This window comes from Megalobrama amblycephala, linkage group LG19 (genome assembly GCF_018812025.1).
Source record: "Megalobrama amblycephala isolate DHTTF-2021 linkage group LG19, ASM1881202v1, whole genome shotgun sequence".
NCBI classification, from domain to species: Eukaryota; Metazoa; Chordata; class Actinopteri; order Cypriniformes; family Xenocyprididae; genus Megalobrama; species Megalobrama amblycephala.
Genome location: NC_063062.1, coordinates 33,565,812 through 33,587,570, shown reverse-complemented (window position 1 = coordinate 33,587,570; position 21,759 = coordinate 33,565,812). Strand labels below are relative to the sequence as shown.

General features: G+C 38.4%; 2 protein-coding genes across 3 annotated transcripts in view; both read left to right on the top strand.

Annotated features, from left to right (window-relative positions):
- Nucleotides 1–21,759, top strand: part of LOC125254258 (gastrula zinc finger protein XlCGF26.1-like) — a 53,457-nt gene that overhangs the window by 24,656 nt on the left and 7,042 nt on the right. Inside the window, exons 1-2 of one of the 2 annotated variants that reach the window (XM_048168806.1) lie at nucleotides 18,999–19,108; nucleotides 19,659–19,790. In XM_048168806.1, the coding sequence (XP_048024763.1) occupies nucleotides 19,706–19,790 (85 nt within the window). In that variant the 5' untranslated portion in view covers nucleotides 18,999–19,108; nucleotides 19,659–19,705. Of the gene's footprint in view, nucleotides 1–18,998; nucleotides 19,109–19,658; nucleotides 19,791–21,759 lie in introns of those variants that run through there. The other variant, XM_048168807.1, reaches the window with a different exon arrangement.
- On the top strand, nucleotides 3,463–10,253 carry LOC125254262 (zinc-binding protein A33-like). Its single transcript, XM_048168812.1, has 6 exons — nucleotides 3,463–4,637; nucleotides 4,735–4,830; nucleotides 5,355–5,585; nucleotides 5,663–5,685; nucleotides 5,767–5,885; nucleotides 8,360–10,253. The coding sequence occupies exons 1-6, from the start codon at nucleotides 4,242–4,244 to the stop codon at nucleotides 8,818–8,820; spliced, it is 1,326 nt and encodes a 441-aa protein (XP_048024769.1). The 5' UTR covers nucleotides 3,463–4,241; the 3' UTR covers nucleotides 8,821–10,253.

Genomic DNA, 21,759 nt, shown 5'->3' with positions numbered 1-21,759 from the left:
GTGAAGGACTATAATGCTTTAATAGCTCGCTTAGGTACTGGGGAGCTAAACCATTTAGTGCTTTGTAAGTAATTAGCAAGATTTTAAAATCTATACGATGTTTAACAGGAAGCCAATGCAGTGTTGACAGAACTGGGCTAATATGGTCATACTTCCTAGTTCTAGTAAGAACTCTAGCTGCTGCATTTTGTACAAGCTGTAGTTTATTTATCAAGCGGGAGGAACAACCACCCAGTAGAGCGTTACAGTAATCTAGCCTCGAGGTCATGAACGCATGAACTAACTGTTCTGCATTTTTCATTGAGAGCATATGTCGTAGTTTAGATATATTTTTAAGATGGAAGAATGCGGTTTTGTAGATGCTAGTAACATGGCCTTCAAATGAAAGATTGGTATCAAAGAGCACACCCAGGTTCCTAGCTGACGACAAAGACTTAACAGAGCAGCCATCAAGTGTTAGACAGTATTCTAGGTTATTGCGTGAAGTTTTCGGTCCAAAAATTAGAATCTCTGTTTTTTTCTGAATTTAGTAGTAGGAAATTACTGGTCATTCAGTTTTTTATATCAGCTATACATTCTGTTAATTTAGCGAATTGGTAAGTTTCGTCAGGGCGCGAAGAAATATAGAGCTGAGTATCATCAGCGTAACAGTGAAAACTACCGCCATGCTTCCTAATGATATCTCCCAAGGGTAGCATGTACAGAGTGAAAAGCAACGGTCCTAGTACTGAGCCTTGCGGTACTCCATATTGAACTTGTGATTGATATGACATCTCTTCATTTACTACTACAAACTGATAACGGTCAGATAAGTATGATTTGAACCATGACAATGCAATTCCACTAATGCCAACATAATTTTCAAGTCTATTTAAAAGAATATTGTGATCAATAGTGTCAAATGCAGCACTAAGATCCAGTAACACTAATAGAGAGATACAACCACGATCTGATGATAAGAACAAATCATTAGCAACTCTAATGAGAGCAGTCTCAGTACTATGGTACGGTCTAAATCCTGCCTGGAAATCCTCACAGATACTATTTCTTTCTAAAAAGGAACATAGTTGTGATGAAACTGCCTTTTCTAGTATTTTTGACAGAAAAGTGAGATTTGAAATCGGCCTGTAATTGACTAATTCTCTAGGATCAAGTTGTGGGTTTTTTAATAAGAGGTTTAATAATAGCCAGCTTAAAAGTTTTTGGTATGTATCCTAGTAATAGAGATGAATTAACAATATTAAGAAGAGGATCTATGACCTCTGGAAGCATCTCTTTCAATAGCTTAGTTGGTATAGGGTCTAACATACATGTTGTTGATTTTGATGATTTAACAAGTTTAGACAATTCTTCCTCTCCTAAAGCAGTAAATGAATTGAATTTTTCCTCAGGGACACTACAATGCACTGTCTGACACAATACTGTAGTAGATGGTTGCATGGTTATAATTTTTTCTCTAATATTATCAATCTTGCAAGTAAAGAAGTTCATAAAGTCATTACTGCTGTGCTCTTTGGAGACATCAGAAGTTGAAGCTTTATTTCTTGTTAATTTAGCCACTGTATCAAATAAATACCTAGGGTTGTGTTTTGAAAAATAGGCAGATCTAGCAGTTTTTAAGGCCTTTCTGTACTCAATCATTCTCTCTCTCCACGAAACGCGAAATACTTCTAGTTTTGTTTTCTTCCAGCTGCGCTCCATTTTTCTGGCTGCAGTTTTTAGGGCCCGAGTGTGTTCATTGTACCATGGCGTTGGATTAACTTCCTTAATCTTTTTTAAACGCAAAGGAGCAACTGAGTCTAATGTGCTGGAAAAGACAGAGGCAATAGTTTCTGTTGCAATATCGAGGTCTTCTAAGCTGTCTGGTATGCTAAGGCGATGAAACTGATCAGGAAGATTATTTATAAAGCGATCTTTAGTGCTAGAAGTGATGGTTCTACCATATTTATGGCAGGGAGGCAGTTTAGCCTCTTTGACTAAATGTAGTATACACGAGACTAGATAATGATCTGAGATGTCGTCACTCTGCTCCAGAATTTCAACGGCATCAATATCGATTCCATGTGACAATATTAGATCTAAAGTATGATTACGACAATGAGTAGGTCCTGACACGTGTTGTTGAAAGATGATTTACTGTTGGCTCGACACAGGACTCATGGAAGTGTTGTCCAAAAGTCTTGACCTCACTGTGTGTCAAATGCATCACACGACCTGATGCCAATATTGAGTACCTTGCCAGCAGCCATATCACCCTGTAGCCCAAGACTGGTTGCCCACTGAAGCTAAGCAGGGCTGAGCCTGGTTAGTACCTGGATGGGAGACGTCCTGGGAAAACCAGCTAGCTGCTGGAAGAGGTGTTAGTGAGGCCAGCAGGGGGTGGTCACCCTGTGGTCTGTGTGGGTCCTAATGCCCCAGTATAGTGACGGGGACACTGTACTGAAACAAGCCCCATCCTTCGGATGAGACGTTAAACCGAGGTCCTGACTCTCTGTGGTCATTAAAAATCCCATGGCACTTCTCGTAAAGAGTAGGGGTGTAACCCCAGTGTCCTGGCCAAATTCCCTCCATAGACCCTTACCAATCATGGCCTCCTAATAATCCCCATCCATTGAATTGGCTCTATCTCTTTCTCTCCTCTCCACCTACAGCTGGTGTGTGCTGAGCGCACTGGCGCTGTTGTACTGTGGCTGCCGTCGCATCATCCAAGTGGATTCTGCACACTGGTGGTGGATGAGGAGAGACCCCTGATATGAGTGTAAAGCACTTTTTGGGTGTACAGTAGTACATAGGAAAGCGTTATAAAAATGCCTCATTCATTCATTCATTCATACCTTTCCACTGGTGGAGACTCGATTCTGTAGCTGATGGTCCTGGTGCTGGGACGTCCTGAAGCCTTCTTCACTGAGGTTCAGTCTCTCTCCTGGAAGTTCTTCATGATCTGATAAATGGTTCTTTCAGGTGCAATAATCTTTGCAGCAATTTCCTTGCATGTGAGGCTATTTTGATGCAAGGTGATAATGGCTACATGTCTTTCTTAGGAGGGAACCATGGACTAGGTGCACAAGATGGCGCTGGTGATCTGCGGCGATGCGACTGCGCGCATGGTTACTTCCGCTCGTACCCTTCTGGTTTTAGCGATGCTTACATTTGGTGCAAGAAGAAACTTAAATATGAAACTTGGCTAGATATAATAGTTCTTTTTAGTTAAAGAGAAGATGGTGGTCTATCAGAGATGAAAGAAAACGTGATCAGAAACTCCACCCTCTTACAACACTTACCAGGGATGCATTCAGTACCAACACCCTGTTCTGATGACACAAGAGTTGCAGCTATGGCAGCTGAGAGGGCCATTCTTTGTGTTCTTTTTGAAGAATTTTCAGAGCCCGATGAAGTCAGTATAAATATGTGTTTAATACTGCAAAATACGCTCAATATTAGTCACTGCCCTTGCCATCCTGAATAAAAGAGAACATCCCAATCGAAAGAAGGGATTTGTGGAAACTGTGGTTCCTAATTATTGAGATCCAACATTTGCCTCACATTTCAGGATGAAAAGACAAACATTTCAGGTGAAGGATAATCAAATTCTTACCTCTGAAACTGTGTTATGATCTATATGACCTTATTATTTTTATTGTGAGTATTAGGCTTATCATTATTGCTGATCACCATTGTTGTGTTATGATGTTGTAATATTTACCATTATATAATCAGAGGAGAATAGAAAAGTTTATGAAAGTGTCACCCCAAAATACAATAGCAAAATATATAATTATGTATAGTACTTTTATGTTACATTCATACCCATTGTGGGAGCCGTCTCTTTAATACTGCATGGTTTATATACATGTTGTTGCTGATTGGGCAGAAATTTCTGACACACCCACCAAACAAGAGAAAACATATCTCAAACCCATTGCACACCGTTGCACACCGTTTCCAGGAATCATGTGGTTCAACCCGGAAACCATAGCAAAACATTGCGCACCGGTTTGAGCTTGAACGTGCCCCAGGCAGAGACTGACTTGTTATTTCTCCTTCCTGTCATACTGACTTTGTCTCGACAAAAGCATAAAAGAATCGTCTATCATTGAAGAACAAAGATAAAAACCTTTTAAGAAGGATTTTTGAGAAGTTTGTTTCTGAACAGACAGCAGATCTTTGTGGTTATTCATTTTTGAAAACATCATTCAGAAAGTGAAAGTAAAGTTTAGACTGCAGGAGCTCAAACAGTGAAAATGGCTTCACTATCTGAAGATGATCTTTCTTGTCCCGTGTGTCATGAAATCTTCAGTGTTCCTGTTATTTTATCATGTAGTCACAGTTTCTGTAAAGAGTGTCTTCAACAGTTCTGGAGAACCAGGGAAGCTCAGGAGTGTCCTGTCTGCAGGAAAAGATCAGCAAGAGATCTTCCTCCAGTTAATCTTGCGTTAAAGAACTTGTGTGAGTCGTTCCTGAAGGAGAGAAATGAGAGGCGTTCATCAGGATCTGAGGAGATCTGCAGTTTACACAGTGAGAAACTCAAACTCTTCTGTCTGGAGGACAAACAGCCTGTGTGTTTAGTGTGCAGAGATTCAAAACAACACGACAATCATAAATTCAGACCCATCGGTGAAGTAGTTTCATCATATAAGGTAAGACGGATAAACACTTGTTTAAGCTTATGTATTACATATATGAACATATTACAGAAATCTCTGGTGTCTTATAGATTTTCACTTTAAATTCTAGGAGGATCTCAATACAGCACTGAAGTCCTTACAAGAGAAACTTAAACACAATAAAAAGATTAAAGGAAAGTTTAAGAAAACAGTTCAACACATCAAGGTGAGGATTGTTTCTTTTGACATATTCAGGAGTTTGTTTAGAAGAGCTGAACTGATTTGTGTTAAAATTACATGTTTCTTTACTGACTGGAACACACACACACACACACACACACACACACACACACACACACACACACACACACACACACACAGTCGTTTGTGTATATCGGTGATCAAGTGTGTACACCTCTGTCAGCTGGTTATTCAGCAGTGGGCGGGAATAATGTGTCAGTCCTAATCCCATTGGCTAGCACTCACCTTCTGTGTTTTCATTTGGCCGAATACAAAGTGATTAATATTCATGAGCCCTGAACTGAACTGCTGACATTATGAATCTACCTGAGGATGTGATTGATAATGTGTATTTTCACCCTACAGACACAGAACATCTACTACTACAACACTAGCGCTTCAGAAATTAAAGTTGTAGTGAACTAACTCACATTTACTCACTCACTCTTCATGCTGCTCCAGAATCAGTTGGTCTTTGAGATGATTGAAGTGAATGTGATCTGATTTCAGTCTCAAGCTGAGCACACAGAGCGTCAGATTAAACAGCAGTTTGAGAAGCTTCATCAGTTTCTCAGAGATGAAGAAGAAGCTACAATCACTGCACTGAGGGAGGAAGAGGAGCAGAAGAAGCAGATGATGAAGGAGAAGCTGGAGGAGATGAACAGACACATCTCAGCTCTTTCACACACAATCAAAGACATGGAGGAGATGATGAAAGCCAGTGACGTCTGCTTTCTGAAGGTCTGATTTCAGATCATTGGTTGATCACTGGTTCATTGATTGAGTTCTTGATGATAAATGGTGTGTTTGTTCTGCAGGAGTTTCCAGTCTCAAAGGAAAGGTGAGTGATCTGCTCCTGTCTCTGGTCTCTCTGGTTCTGATCCAAAGCCACTGCAGTTCTGACTCCTGAATGTTCTTCCAGAGTCCAGAGCTCACGTCTGGATCCACAGATGGCATCTGGAGCTTTGATTCATGTGCCACGTTACTTGGGCAACCTGCCATTCAGAGTCTGGAAGAAGATGCAGGACATCGTCCAAAACAGTGAGTCTGACTGCAGAAAATCTGAGCTGGAAATGATGGAGGGGTGGAGAGTTAGAGGTGCTTCATGATAGATAGATAGATAGATAGATAGATAGATAGATAGATAGATAGATAGATAGATAGATAGATAGATAGATAGATAGATACAAACCTGATTCCAAAAAAGTTGGGACACTGTACAAATTGTGAATAAAAACAGAATGCAATGATGTGGAAGTTTCAAATTTCAGTATTTTATTCAGAATACAACATAGATGACATATCAAATGTTTAAACTGAGAAAATGTGTATAATTTTAAGGGAAAAATAAGTTGATTTTAAATTTCATGGCATCAACACATCTGAAAAAAGTTGGGACAAGGCCATGTTTACCACTGTGTGGCATCCCCTCTTCTTTTAATAACAGTCTGCAAACGTCTGGGGACTGAGGGGACAAGTTGCTCAAGTTTAGGAATAGGAATGTTGTCCCATTCTTGTCTAATACAGGCTTCTAGTTGCTCAACTGTCTTAGGTCTTCTTTGTCACATCTTCCTCTTTATGATGCGCCAAATGTTTTCTATGGGTGAAAGATCTGGACTGCAGGCTGGTCATTTCAGTACACGGATCCTTCTTCTACGCAGCCATGGTGTTGTAATTGATGCAGTATGTGGTCTGGCATTGTCATGTTGGAAAATGAAAGGTCTTCCCTGAAAGAGACGACGTCTGGATAGGAGCATATGTTGTTCTAGAACTTGGATATACCTTTCAGCATTGATGGTGCCTTTCCAGATGTGTAAGCTGCCCATGCCACACGCACTCATGCAACCCCTAAAAAACCGTAAGTCGGGTAAGTTAGAAAAGATAAAGCAACCCGAGTCAGAACAGACTGAGGGTTTGAGTCGAGTTGTTAGGAAGAGTTACAATTAGAAAATTTAATCTCAGAATCATAATATTAATGATAATAATAATAATAATAATAATAATAATAATAATTTCTCAAGCCAACATAATTAGTTACTCAAACACAACAGACAGTAATAAACTATTTTAAACCAATGCAGACTATAAGGCCAGGTTCACAGCGCACGCGTCAGAAGAGCGTAAGCAGCGCGTATTTTTTTCGGTGCCCATGTTAACAGATGAGAGCATTTACACCGCACGCAGAGGCTGCGCGGCAGTGCGTTGCAGTAGCAGAGCAGAAGCAGCATCTAGTGTGTTTTAACAAGAATTGAAGTATGTCAGGAAAGAAAATTTATATTAAAAATGTTTATAGAAGATTTACTCATTTAAACTTGTTTTTAATTATTCAGTTTGGGTTACAGTATGGTGTATTATGAAAAACTAAACTAAACTACTCCAAAAATAGGATATATAAACATTATTTTAGTTATTACACAGACAGCAATATAGGCTCTTCCATACCCAAATTAAACCCGAGTTTGCTGTGTTGTAAACATGTTCACGCGGCAAATGTTGTCAAACACAAAGCTTACCTCATTCGTGTGCAGTAATGGCTTTTATAAAGGCTTTTATTTATTTATTTTTATTTATTTTACGGTTATATGCGAGTGTTTTACACCTTGCATGTTAACAAACTTTCAGGACTATCAAGTTTATAAATGACCAACTTATAAAAACAAATTTATAGCTGTCTTTGTAAAGAAATGCTCACTTTATATGCAGCTTGGAGCCACTGCTGTGACGATGTAGTTACGCTCACGCTTGCAGTGTGAAATTTGCCTGGAAAATCCAGCCTCACCACTGTACCAGTGGATGAGTCTGGTCGCCATTGAATCAATTCGATTTCTAGGGCGGAGCAAATCCGAGCAAACAGGAAGCGGAGTAAAACAATCAGAGAAGGGTGGATATGACGTTAGCAAAGCGAAAAGAGTCAACAGCGAAAAGTAAATAAACGGCCCTGACTTAACATGACTTAATGTGTTTTTGGTTATTTAAAACTGAATTCACGGCTGAATAGATCAAACTCTCGGGTCTTTGTTGATATTGAAGGGTCTTTCTCCGCACTAGAGTGACTCTGTTTGCGTCACTGGAATAAACGAATCTGATTGCACGGTACGGTTTGGAGTTGACTCGAGGCGCGACGGAGGGCGGACTGACCAGACTGATATATCTTGTAGAAGATATATCATTCTGGACTTGCCAGGCAAGTGTGAAATAGGCGTAAGAGCCAATAACATTAAGATGATGAGATGCTGCTGAAGATCAGACACACACTTACAGTTTTTCATCTACAGCATAAATCTCATCAGATCTCATTGATTTATTGATATTTTAATTGATGGACACAAATGTCTGAATCACACATTTAATGTTTGTAGTTGATGATAAAATGAGTGTGAAACTAATAACAGCACTGACAGTGATCAGAGGAAAGTGTGTTTGATCAACAGTGTCATAATTCATAATAATCTGTGTTGGTTCACTCTTGATCATTATATGAACAATAAAAGCATCTGTTGATTGTGTCTCATCAGCTCCTGTCATTCTGGATCCAAACACGGCTCATCCACGTCTCGTCCTGTCTGATGATCTGACCAGTGTGAGAAACAGCGAGATCAAACAACCTCTTCCTGATAATCCAGAGAGATTTGACTGTTGTGTCTGTGTTCTGGGTTCAGAGGGATTTAACTCAGGAACACACTGCTGGGATGTGGAGCTTAAAGAGAGTCCAGAGTGGGGTCTTGGAGTAACTACAGCATCAAACCAGAGGAAGGGACGTGATTTCTCTAAAACTGATGTCTGGTGTGTGAAGCACAGTCAGTTTAAACAGAAGCTTGATCGAGTGAGAGTGAATCTGGACTATGACAGAGGAACGGTGTCATTCTCTGATCCTGTAACTAACACACATCTACGCAGATTCACAACCACCTTCACTGATACACTCTTTCCAGTCTTCAATTTTTTTGGCTCTCTGAGGATCTTTCCTGGCCAATAGTCAGTAATCATCACTCCTGTAGGTCTGGTCTCTTTGAGTCAGACAAAACGCTCATTATGAACATGTAAACAGGTAAACCAAACAGACAGTGCAAACGTGTGTTTGAAGTGTCCAACAGGCGAAGAGAACGCGCTCTTTCCTTAGTGTTCTCAAAAGTGCATGTTGAAAGTGTGTGCTCACTCTTTAGGGCTTTGAGGCTGTTATGTTTATGGTTTAGGACAGCATTATCATTAAACTCAACCAAAACAACATGGAATTATCGAGGATAAATTTGGCAGATGATTATAATGGTTGAATTATAATCCAGTATAATTAATATGAAATATGCATATGAAAATGTAAAACCATTATTTAAAATTGCCGTGGGGGGATGACAGTGGATATACCTTCGATCAAGGCCCAAACTTTGTAAGTTTGTAAGGAGCCAATAAAATACTACACCACATGTATAATCATCTTGGCTATATATTACGGTGGCGTACTTGCCTCATACATTATATTTTTTTTCCACTCAATTATGTCGTTAAGACATCTTTTCTCATAATAACGAGATGTTATGTCATTAAAATGACATATTTTGTAGGCATATATGACGTGAACGTATAGGCTACCGTTATCTGATCTATAATAGAGAATTTATCCTAGATCAGTGCCTTTATCACACTTCCGCACTCGAAAAGCAGAAGCAAATATAGTGTAAAATACCTTTCGATGCCTGTATCGATGGCAGTGCCCATAGAGTAATGAACACAATATTATGGTTTTATTGGCGTGAAGCCTATGCAGTTTCTAATAGCCTAATAAAACACCATTTCATCATTTAGTATTACTTATTTTCTGGAAAATAACTCGCACCTGATTATGCCACATGCACCAAGTCAGAATTAAGTTTTTGAGAGAAAAAAATTATCATTGTTGTTTCAGTCGCATTTTATTATAGGCCTATTCAAAAATAATGTAGCTAAAATACCGGTAAACAGGCCTGGCTCTACAGATACAATAATAATGCTATATTGTCATAGACCTATTTATGAAAATAAAAATGATAAATGAAAGTGGAGACAATAGCCTACCTCAAAAAAGGTCTACATTACTTTTCCAACATTTGTGTCATTACTCTTAAAAGTACCCTAATGAAAATTATGTTTGCAGCTGTAAGTTTATTGGCCTCGATGAGTCTGAGACTCAAGGTCAGAGAAGATTGTGTCTCAGACAGCATTAAATAATTCATGAATATTTGTAAATATTCGTGGCTCAAACAGCTGGAAAAATTACTGTAGGTATACTGCAGTTCTGTGGATGTTTTACCTAGGCAAGGTTATTAGCCTATAGTTGACTAAAAAACTATTCAAAACATTTATGCTAATCAAAATAAACCTGAAATATAAGAAAATATAGCCTAAATATTAGGTGAAAATTATATTTTCAATATAATTCCACAACTGGTTTCAATCTCAGACAAAATAATTTGCCAGGACTATGGAAACCCTACTTAGAGGTTGTTCCACATTATTAAGCAAGTCACAGTTCTGATGCAATATGGGGAGGAAGAAAGATCTTTCTGAAGATGAAAAGCATGAAATAGTGCAATGTTGTGCAAAAGGCATGAAAACAACTAATATTGTGTGAAACTGAATGGAGATTATCAAATTATCAAAAGATTTGTGAGTGATTTAGAGCACAGCAGAACTCGGTCAGATAAAGGCTTATTAATGAAAGTTCCTGTCAAAAAAATTAATTGTATTAAAAGGGCAGCTATAAAAAAGCCAGTGTTGAGCAGCAAACAGGTATTTGAAGCTGCTGGTGTCTCTGGAGTCTCGAGAAGCTCTCCATGCAGGCTGGCAGTTGTGCGTAAAGATGCATTTTAGACACCACTAACCAAACCTCACAAAGAGAAACATTTACAGTGGGTGTAGAAATACATTTTCAAACAGTTTTATTGCTGTGGTGTTTTTTTGCAGCATGAGATAGTGCATAGTGCAATGTATTTCAGAAGGCACTATCCTCCTTTTTATACCATAGCGGAAAATGGCCAGTTATGAGCTCCACATATCTTGCAAAAGTCATTTAAATACCCTCCATCTCACTTCCCAATAATCCAGCACAAATCATCTCCCACCAGCTCCTTGCTGACATCGCAGTCTTGTTGGAACGTGGTGGCCATTCACCAACCATCCAGAAATCCATCCATTTAGACCATCCATTGTAGTACGGCATTAGTCAGTGAATAAAATTTTTAAAATATGAGTCTTCATGTATTTCTAAACCCACTGTAAATGTTTCTCTTTGTGAGGTTTGGTTTGGAGTGGCTGAAATGCATCTTTACGCACAACTGCCAGCCTGCATGGAGAGCTTCTTGAGACTCCAGAGACACCAGCAGCTTCAAATACCTGTTTGCTGCTCAACACTGGCTTTTTTTTATAGCTGCCCTTTTAATGCAATTACGTTTTTTGACAGGAACTTTCATTAATAAGCCTTTATCTGACCGAGTTCTGCTGTGCTCTAAATCACTCACAAATCTTATGATAATTCAATAATCTCCATTCAGTTTCACACAATATTAGTTGTTTTCATGCCTTTTGCACAACATTGCACCATTTCATGCTTTTCATCTTCAGAAAGATCTTTCTTCCTCCCCATATTGCATGAGAACTGTGACTTGCTTAATAATGTGGAACAACCTCTAAGTAGGGTTTCCATAGATCTGGCAAATTATTTTGTCTGAGATTGATACCAGTTATTTAAAAAGACATGGATAAATAAACAAACAAACATTTTCTTAGAAAAACTAAAATCTGAATGTTTATTGTACTGAAATCTTACTGATATGTCACTTGCATAATAATTTGCAAATACATAGTGCATATGGAAACATTTGGATTTATGCCAAATGGGTTTCTATTTCAGTTTAGCTTTAAATTAATTCGTTTTGGCGTGACGTTTATATATTATATATTTCATTATTGTTCTGTATTTCTGAATACCATTAAGTTTAAAAGATTTGTAGCGCGAGGGGAACTAAAAAAGCCTATGTAGTGGGGAAGAACAACAGCACGACCAAGGTGAGACTCTTGCGAGTAAACCTTTCACCGCACGGATCAAGCAGCCAAATTGCTTCTGCAGAGGACTTTGACTCCTGACCTGCATAACCCAAGTACCTCCAACCTACAGAAGATCCTACGGACCGACCACCATCTGACCTACAGTTCTCTGGATTACACAAAGACCTCCAGCACTCAGTGCAGCTCTGCAGCTGTTGGAAAGCAATCCAGTCTCCCACTGCACACGGAAGGATACCAGTGGACAACGTTTCCCATTCCCGGACTGATCACCCGACCAAGTGAAACTTAAATATAAACCTTTTCCAAAAGCCTTGGCATTAGGTTGTTGCTAAATGAGATTGCTATTTGTATAGAGACTGTTTATCTAGGGTCAGTGTACACAGATAGATACATTAGACACGCTATGTTGTATTCAGAGTAAATGCTTATTTACTTATTTTTAATACCAGCATCCAGAAAGACCACAATTGACCCCCTCATAGAATGCTAATTACCCATTCATTGCTTTGTCTAATCCGTTGCTCATCTACTTGGCATTCAGTTATGTTAACATCCATTTGTGTTGTACTTTGTAGTTTCTGTTTGATTATTGATTCAATTTTCTTAGTAGTTTAGTCATTTTTCCTTAGTAGTTTAGTCATTTTCCTTCATTTTACTCTTGTATATCTTTTTGTTAATAAATTCATTTTATTGCAAACTGTGTCATTCTTGTGTTGATAATCAGAGGGTCTACAAGCTCGCCCGAATCTCACTAAATCCTTCAGATTGGTCAGATGATAAACTTCCTCCAATTTATAAAATATTAATTCAGTTAACAATCTTTCATGATTGTTCTTTATTGTCAAGGTGAGAATCCTGACTGGTGCCCTGAAATATTGGAAGGAATCATCTGACTCAGTATTAATATTAATACAAATATTAATATTTAAGACCAAAATCACTACATTTGTGGTGCCCTCATGTGAGGCTTATCCAAAAATCACTACACCGAAGTCATTTAATGGGACCAGACCAGTATATTGTCTTCCATTGCACATCCTCTGCATATTTAAAACTGCAGCTGTTATTTAAAGATTATACTGGAAATGTTAGTATTCTTGATTAAGGAATGTCTGATTTATTTTTGATTTATGTACCTATTTCCACTTATACTGTCATGTTTTGTTATTTGTAGACTAATATTCACTTTGGAAAGAAGCTCCAGTCTCCTCATTCTTTCAAGCCAAGTTAATAAAAACATTCAAGACGTTTACACGCAGTATTATTAAAAACATATGCTATGCTAGCATAACATTTTGCTAACATATATTTCAGATGATCAAAGAAAGATGCCATATAATCACAGAGGTAAAAATATTAACAAAAGTACTTAAAGTAGACTGTAGGTAATGTTACTTAACCAATCTGACGCAGTTGTTGAACTTTATTGCTATAAAACTGACGAGAAACATGGAGAAATGTCGACGCTGTCCTCTCCAGCAGCTTGAATGTTTTAACGTTTGCCATGGCAACTCTAACGGCCACCAGCACACTAACGTAAACATAACAATAAAAAAGGTTTAGCGTCTTTCCCAAGTTTATTTTATACATTTTTATAAAAGCCATTTATTCGTTGTCACCTCGGAAAAATAAATTCTTCTCTCAGAAAAATTAACTTCACTCACTTGTCAACATATTGTGGGCGCGCGCACACTCCATTTGTGGAGGCGCGCTGTATGTCACGTCATTATATATAAAAAGCAGTCATCCATATTCTGACTTGGTGAAAAGAAACAATTTTTTTTCTTCAGGGAAATTTCAGTCTTGTGTCTGACGTTTAATTACACTTTTTAAATAGCAAACTCTGGTAATAATGACATATAAAGAACGTGTAAATGATGATAATGAAATTACGAGCACATGACGTTGCTGTTACGTTGGCAGTCAGTCATGGAATGTAGTGTTGCACGATATACCGGTACTAGAAAGGTATCGCGATACCCTGGTTTTAAAAACGGTTCGGTTCTTCATTTTATTAGTACCGGTACTTTGAGTGCAAGCTGCATTTCCTAATGTGCGACAGCAGAGGGCAGTGTGCGTGCAGCGCGCTGCTTCTAAAGCACGTTGAGTGATGGTGCGTTCACACCGGACGTGAATGAAGCGGTAAGCGCAAGTGATTTACACGTTAAGTCAATGCAAAGACGCGAATTGACATCCTGCGGCGCGAATGATGCGATTTGCGCGAATCGTGCAAGTTGAAAAATCTGAACTTTGGCGAATTTCCGCGCCGCGTTAACCAATAGACCCTTTTCACAGTGACGTCAGTTAACTTCCGCCTATCCGCAAAGCAGTGTATCAGTTGTTCCGTCTTACCTTCGCGTCGGCGACTTCTCGGGAAAATGCTTTAATAACTTTAAATGCGAACTGTTTATCTCAAGGATTTACACAATCGGGTTCTTCTGGTAATGATATTTACTATATCCTTTCTGTAACTGCCTTGGTTGGGGTTTCCACGAGCAGAAACTTTAGCAATGTTGTGTCCTTGAATTGCTGTCAGAGTTCTATCACAACGATTGTGTGTCCACACAAATCTGTTAGCCTATTTGGAATAACAAGAACATTGTCTTTAAAAAGAAATCTTTGTTTTTAGAAATTGGTAGGCTATAATAATGGATATTGTTCTTGTGAGATTTATTTACGAATAATGGACACCTGGAAGTAACACATCCACATATAATACTCCGAAGAATTAATGGTGTGAAGATTTGAGATCATTTTACATCATACCAGTTTAAACTGAACTGCAAGATACGGGCAGGAAAGTGCATGTATGGCTTCAGTACGTATTTAACTCCTCCGACTTCAAGCAGCAAATCGCGCCGATTGGTAAGTTTGTTTGAGATCTGCGGCTGCCAAATACCTCACCTTGAATTTACATGAAATTAGGCAACTACAATCATCCTTTAACTACATTTGTGGCATATGTACAACTATTGAGTGCACTTCATTCGAGTCGCGCTAGTATTCCACTATGCTGACGGAAGTGAGGATACACTGCATCGAGTCCTAACGGAAGCTGTGTGACGTCATGTGAAAAGGGTCTATCAGGTGCTTGCTCTAGTAGTGACGTGACGTAGCGAGCTGAGGCAGAAATTCAAAACAACAATGGAGGACAAAATCATCGTCGCCGTAGATCTTCATACATTTATAGAAACAGAAATAAAAAGGATCGTGTTTGAAAGAAAGTGAGTGAGGAAGTCGGACAATCTGATAAGTTGTAAAAAACGGTCTTTGCTCAATTTGAGCTATATATATATATATACATATTAAGACTACAAGCCAACTAAAGACGACCAATTGAGCTTATTCGCTGTAATTTACTATTATTTCCCCACTGACAAGTTGTGTTTATTCAGAGGATGTGTGCAGAAAGCGAATGAAGCGAGTAAACTCAAAATGTTCAAGCGTCCAACTACGCGGGAATAGCGCGATTTATTTGTGCAAGTCGCATCTGGTGTGAACGCAGCATGAGTGTTTATTTCTCTCAACTGTACAACAGCTTTGATGGTGGCAAAAAGAAAGTTATGGCTGCAAATACGAGTGCTCTTGCAGACCGTCCACAAATTGTGGAAAAAGCAGATGGACGAAGCGAAATATGGAATTATTTTGCCTACATTGCAGACAGTCAGGGAAAACCCACGGACACCACAAAGCCCGTCTGTAAACGATGTTTCAAAATAACACAAGCAAAGGGAGCCAACACATCTAATTTGGCAAAACATCTAGCGTACAAACATCCCGATTTGTTTAAAGAATTTAAAGAGCGACAGGTTAGTGAATGTGATACCAACATTATGTTTATGCTCTCAAACATTAAATGAGTGTTATTTATTTATTTATTTATATTACTCGTGCAATCAGACCTCCACAAAGAGGTGTATTACTGAGTCTAAGTGTAATAAGTGATATATGGTTGCAAAAATAAAATTAATTAAAAAATGTATCAATATGTGAAGGGTATACAGTTATTTTAAACCAATTTATGCTTTAATAACATTGCTTTTATTATTTACAGTAATCTATTTTTTTTTACAATAAACTCACTCATTGTCAAAAACACCTACATGTATGAAAAAAAGCATAACAGCAAATAATTTACAATTACCAAAAATATGACAAAGACTCAAAAGATGCACAAAGATTAAACAAAGCAGTAGCTGAGTTTATCTGTCTTGATCAGGTGCTGATATATACAGTTGAGAAAAGTGGATTCCGAAACCTTGTGCAACAACTGGACAGAAAATATGACATGCCAAGGAAGAAATCATTTCATGTATAATGAAATCCCAAAGCTCTACACCGAGTCCCAGAATGTTGTTCAGTCACAACTCGCACACCAACCTTTCTTTGCATGTACCACTGACATCTGGACAAGCAGGGCAGTTGATGCATACATGGCAGTCACAATCCACTACATAACTGATTCCTGGGAAACACAGTCTTGGTGTTTAGGATGTTTAGCTTTATATACAGATAATACAGCAGACAGTCTCCATGAAGCCCTGGAAGAGATTGAGTCAGAGAAATGGTGACTGAACCTGTTAAAAATGGCTGGCATAACCACTGACAATGCCTCTAACAACAAGAAGGCATTCGAGAATTATACCTGGATACCATGTTTTGGCCATAACCTTCATTTGGCCGTAGGCAAGGCATTAGGTCTACCCCAAGTCTCAAGTGTCTTGTCCAGGCTCCGGGTAAGTGTGTCTGCCTTTTCCAGGTCAAACAAAATGATGAGGAACCTGAAAGACAAACAGAAGGCCTTAAAGCTACCTATGCAAAAACTCATTCATGATGAGCCTACACGCTGGAACTCCACCTTTGAGATGGTGGAAAGATTCTATACACAGCAACAAGCCGTCTGTGCCGTTTTGGCTGAAAATCAGAAGAAGCGGCATCTCATGCCTAAAAACTCTGATATGTCAACATTAGAAATTATCAGAGAGGTCATTGGCCCACTAAGCAGCTTTACTGATGCCTTAAGTGGAGAAAAAGAACCCACGTTGTCTTCTGTGTTGCCTCTCAAATGGAAACTACTTTCCCTTCTGACAGTGAAGGAAGGAGAAAGCACTCTTTCATGTGAAATGAAAGAAAAAATAAGAAGAGACTTCACAGCAAGATATGAAAGCAGACTTCTGGACACTGTTCTAAACACCGCACCATTCCTCGACCCTAGATTTAAGTTCAGTTTTGTTACCATGGAGGAAGAGGTGAAAGCAGTACTTTTGCAGAAATCTGCCGAAGCTCCTTCACTACAGCAAAAGAATGAGGTCCAAGCACCAGAGAAACAGAAACAAGATCAAGGAGGAGCAAAAAAAAGAAAAACAGACCTGAAAATTCTGCTATCCACCATCAAGTTTGAAAAGATGGAGAAGTCAGAAGTTGTAGCAGCTGGGGCTGAGGGGGGGTCATTCTGCATCCCCCTGCTGACCAACTTACAAGTGAATTGTGAGAAACAACTGACCTAAGCGCCGCGGCAAGAAAGGTTAACTTGAGCTCGTGAGAGAGAGTCATTCTCCACGACGATTCTCCTTACAATCCACCTGGGATCCACACAGCTAGATCAATGAACCGATTAAAATGACCATCATTTGAAGTGTCACAAAATACTGAAATTATTGTACATTATGGGATTTTTTTCATTATTGATCGTACATCGTACAGAGGTCAAAATTATCATACAAATACGATAATTATCGTACGTCTGGCAACACTGGTTAGTAAGTCATGAAATTACCAAAAAGTACGAATACATTACGTAACTGTTACGTCGTGTGTTAGCTGAGAATCTGGCGCCGCCCCTGGTTATAACGGCCCACATATTAATAATGGTCGGGTTTAAATCGGGCTTGGGCTCATAATTACAGTGAACGTGTCGGGCCGGGCCGAGCTCGGACACAACGTGCTCGGGCTCGGGTAGGGTCAGGCTTGATTTGTTGGGCCCGATCTAAGCTCTATGACCGACACCCCAGGAGTGTATACTGCTGATAGTTAGAACCAGAGCCTAGCAGTCTCCCTTCCTCTCCAACAGTGGCTGTGATTGGTCCACAGCTGATCACATGACTGATATATCCAGCACTACAGCAACACTCACACTCTCATACTGACTTTAAAGGGTTAGTTCACCCAAAAATGAAAATTCTGTCATTAATGATTCACCCTCATGTCGTTCCAAACCTGTAAGACCTCCGTTCATCTTCAGAACACAAATTAAGATATTTTAGATTTAGTCCAAGAGCTTTCTGTCCCTCCATTGAAAATACTGTCCGCATTCACGACTCCACTGACGTGTTATCTGGTGCGCCCGAGCTTCGGGTTCAAATAAATATGGCTGAGCAAAAAAATGCAAATCTTCCTCTGTGTCGAAATCCTTAGACATGTTTGCAAAGGTTGTTTACAGCGTGCGTCTCCCTCAGACTGTAAACGAAGCTCGGGCGCACCAGATAACACGTCAGCAGCGTCTTATGTCAGCAGCGTCACTGCGGAGTCGTGAATGCGGATTGACAACAGACCCGGAAGAGAAGACAATGCTGAATAAAGTCGAAGTTTTTGTTATTTTTGGACCAAAATGTATTTTAGATGCTTCAAAAACTTCTAACTAACCCACTGATGTCACATGGACTACTTTGATGATGTTTTTATTAACTTTCTGGACATGGACAGTATACCGTACATTTTCAATGGAGGGACAGAAAGCTCTCGGACTAAATCTAAAATATCGTAAACTGTGTTCTGAAGATGAACGGAGGTCTTACGGGTTTGAGGGTGAGTCATTAATGACATAATTTTCATTTTTTGGGTGAACTAACCCTTTAAGTTAAAATGGCTTATACAGCCAAGTTGATAGCACTTAAAAATTTAAGGCAGCGATTGAACTTAAAGTTGTTGTTGTTGTTGTTTACAGTGTATAGATGGTTTCTGTACCCAAGCATTACAGTTTTGCCTTTTAAAAAGAATCTCACATTCTTTCATTAGTAGTTCTTAACATTTTCAGCACATCAATGAATGATTAAATTCACCAAGAAAAAAAACCCCCGCTGAATTCCTCTGACATCTATTTTACCATCTATTTTTGTGCACTTTTGTGTTTTTCACAGCAGTGTGAACAGGACTTTTATTTTGGTCTGGCGATATGACATCATAAAGCTGCGCCGCTCCTGCGACTGTTATGATTCGGCTGAAGAAAGGTTTGTGTTTTTACGCATTTAAAGTGCTTGATGTGATACAAACCGTTATGTCTGATTTATAGTTTTTACAATAACTGTAAAATGAATAAGCTTTTATTTAATGTAACACTGCAGTGCTTTGTCTTTGTATTTTTGTGAGTAAAGCAAGTCCACACAGATTAATTTGCGTCTGATTTCGCTCCATATATCGTGAATCAGTTTATCGTAAACACGAACTCTGTCTCTGACAAGTAATAATGGGAGAAATGGATGTTTTTTTTAAAAAACAAAACCCCGTGACAGTTGAACCGATTCCTTCTTCAAATGATTCACTGATTCGAAGCGCTCGATTCACTGACGATGCTGCTGATCAAATGACATTTACAAACCATTTACAAATGTTATTTATGAATGAATTTGTAACACTAGTTTGAGTTGTTTTTGGCTATTTGACTGACTTTCTCTCAGTAGTGTGCTGAATATCTGATTGAGACAGAGATTTACTGTGGATTTATTTTTGTTTCTCTTAAATATTCTCATCTTTAACATGTGAAATTGTTCAAACACACAGAAAAACTCCTGGTTTCAGCTGAAATCTCGTGACACACTATTATAAAGATGGCGTTTATTAAAGAGGAGAGTGAAGAAATAAAGATTGAAGAAGTGTTCAGTGTGAAACATGAAGATACTGAGGAACAAACAGGTTAGTTTCAGTCGCTCATTCTGCTTTCACATAAGACATGTTTGCAGTGTGCTACTGATCCATGCACAGCATTAAATATATACATTCATTATAAACTGCATTAAATATGTAATATTCAAATGACTATTTCTATATAGAAGTATATATTAAAATGCTCAAATAAGTGGTAAAACAACTTTACCTGAGGCTTAAAGTAATCAGAGCACTGTGAAAAGCAGTAGTATACTTTAATTACTGTATAGGCATTAAAGGTGAAATTACTACATTAACATGTCAGTCTGTGTTAATTCTGTCCACGAATCATGCTCTATCTCTTACGTACGCAGCACAGCAGAAATAGACTGTGGAAACGATCGCTGCACTGATCCTGCAACACATCCATGTGCACGCTGTAAAACCTGATGAGTTCAGAATACTCAAAACATTGAGTTACCGCAAAAAAATGAAGTAAACAATTATTATAAATAACAATCAAGTCAAAATTTTAAAGTTTTCATTTTATTTTATTTAATATTTAAGTGCACTTTACTTAACTGTTGTTGACGTAATGTTTTCATTTTTCAATAGTTTTGATGCAGTAGTACTTAATTGAATACAAATACTAACTCAGAAAATACACCTATTAATAACTAAAAGTTCAGCATAATTAATAATAATAATAAAAAATCACAACTTCAGGGACCCGTTTCAATAAACTTCGGTAAAGTTGGTTTTATATTCGCACATTCGGACTCCAATAAATGTGCAATAAATTAACGTTTGCGAATTTTAAGCAGCGACATGATATTGACAACCAACGATTGTCAACTTACAACATTTTTCACAGTCGATCAAAATAGGCAAGTATTGTTTTAAAGGCATATTTACTTGTGAATGTCCACTGAATGTCCAATGTAGTGTGATTAACAAGGCTATTGAATACGGATGTCCGAATGTGCGAATATAAAACCAACTTTACCGAAGTTTTCAATAAGGAGGTTCAACCAACTTGAAACTCTGAGTTGACTTACTCTAAGATGGGAAACTCCGAGTTTTCTGTTTCAGAACAGCTGAATTCAGTTAGTTCAGTCGACTCTGAGTAGGTTGACTCTGAGTTAAGCGCGTTCGCCACGACTATGAAAAGCCATCATCAATGGAGCTCCGATATTACGATTCACCATGGCAACAGCACGTGACAAAATGACTTCCGCATACTTCTGAGTCAATGCAAGTTTAATTCTTATCACTATTATAATATCAAAGGTGAAAACTGGTAGAATGGTTAGTTATTGAACTAATATTTATTTTCATGGTATCCCACATGCAATAATAATAATAATTTAAGTGCATTTTTCTTATTTTGCAAATTATCTGCCAATGGGGTTAGAAAGTTAGTGATAGAGGCTATTTACACTTAGTGAAAATAGTGATATATTCAGTTGTAAAAGTAGCAGATCTATAGCATACCGTCGGTCTTAGTGCATGATGTAACTACAGAGGAGTCAAGTTTTAAATAGGAAAAGTATTGAAACTCTTTGGTCATTTTTGAGCAAGATGCTAACAGTCTAATCAGATTCAATGAACTATGCTAAGCTAGGCTAAAAGTGGTACTGCCAGACCCGAAGATCGGCTGAATGGATTCGAAAACGGTAAAACTCAACTGTTTAACGCTAGGGGAGTTGGAAAAGATTTTCAAAAAAAGTTCCTTTAAGAGTGTTAAAAAGAGTGTTCCTTTAAGTAAAATGTACTTAATTTAGACCCCCCTCCCCAGGAAACAAGACTTAAATATCTTATATAATTTTTCATAATATAGAAAATGCATCTTGATTTAAGAATTTTTAAATATTTGTACTTGAAACAAGACAAGAATACTCAGTAAGAAAAGCATTTTTGCCATGTGAATGAGGTATTTAAGCATCGCTTATGCTTTAAAAAGGGGGAGGAGACTGAAACTGACTCTGAGTTGCCTCTCCTTCAGAAACAGGCTTGA

Excerpts from the sequence above, each read along its gene's own strand:
- LOC125254262 (XM_048168812.1), top strand. The coding sequence starts at position 4,242 with ATGGCTTCACTATCTGAAGATGATCTTTCTTGTCCCGTGTGTCATGAA. Across the intron at positions 4,638-4,734 it reads AAGTAGTTTCATCATATAAG|GAGGATCTCAATACAGCACT; the intron begins GTAAGACGGATA and ends TTTAAATTCTAG. Across the intron at positions 5,686-5,766 it reads TTTCCAGTCTCAAAGGAAAG|AGTCCAGAGCTCACGTCTGG; the intron begins GTGAGTGATCTG and ends ATGTTCTTCCAG.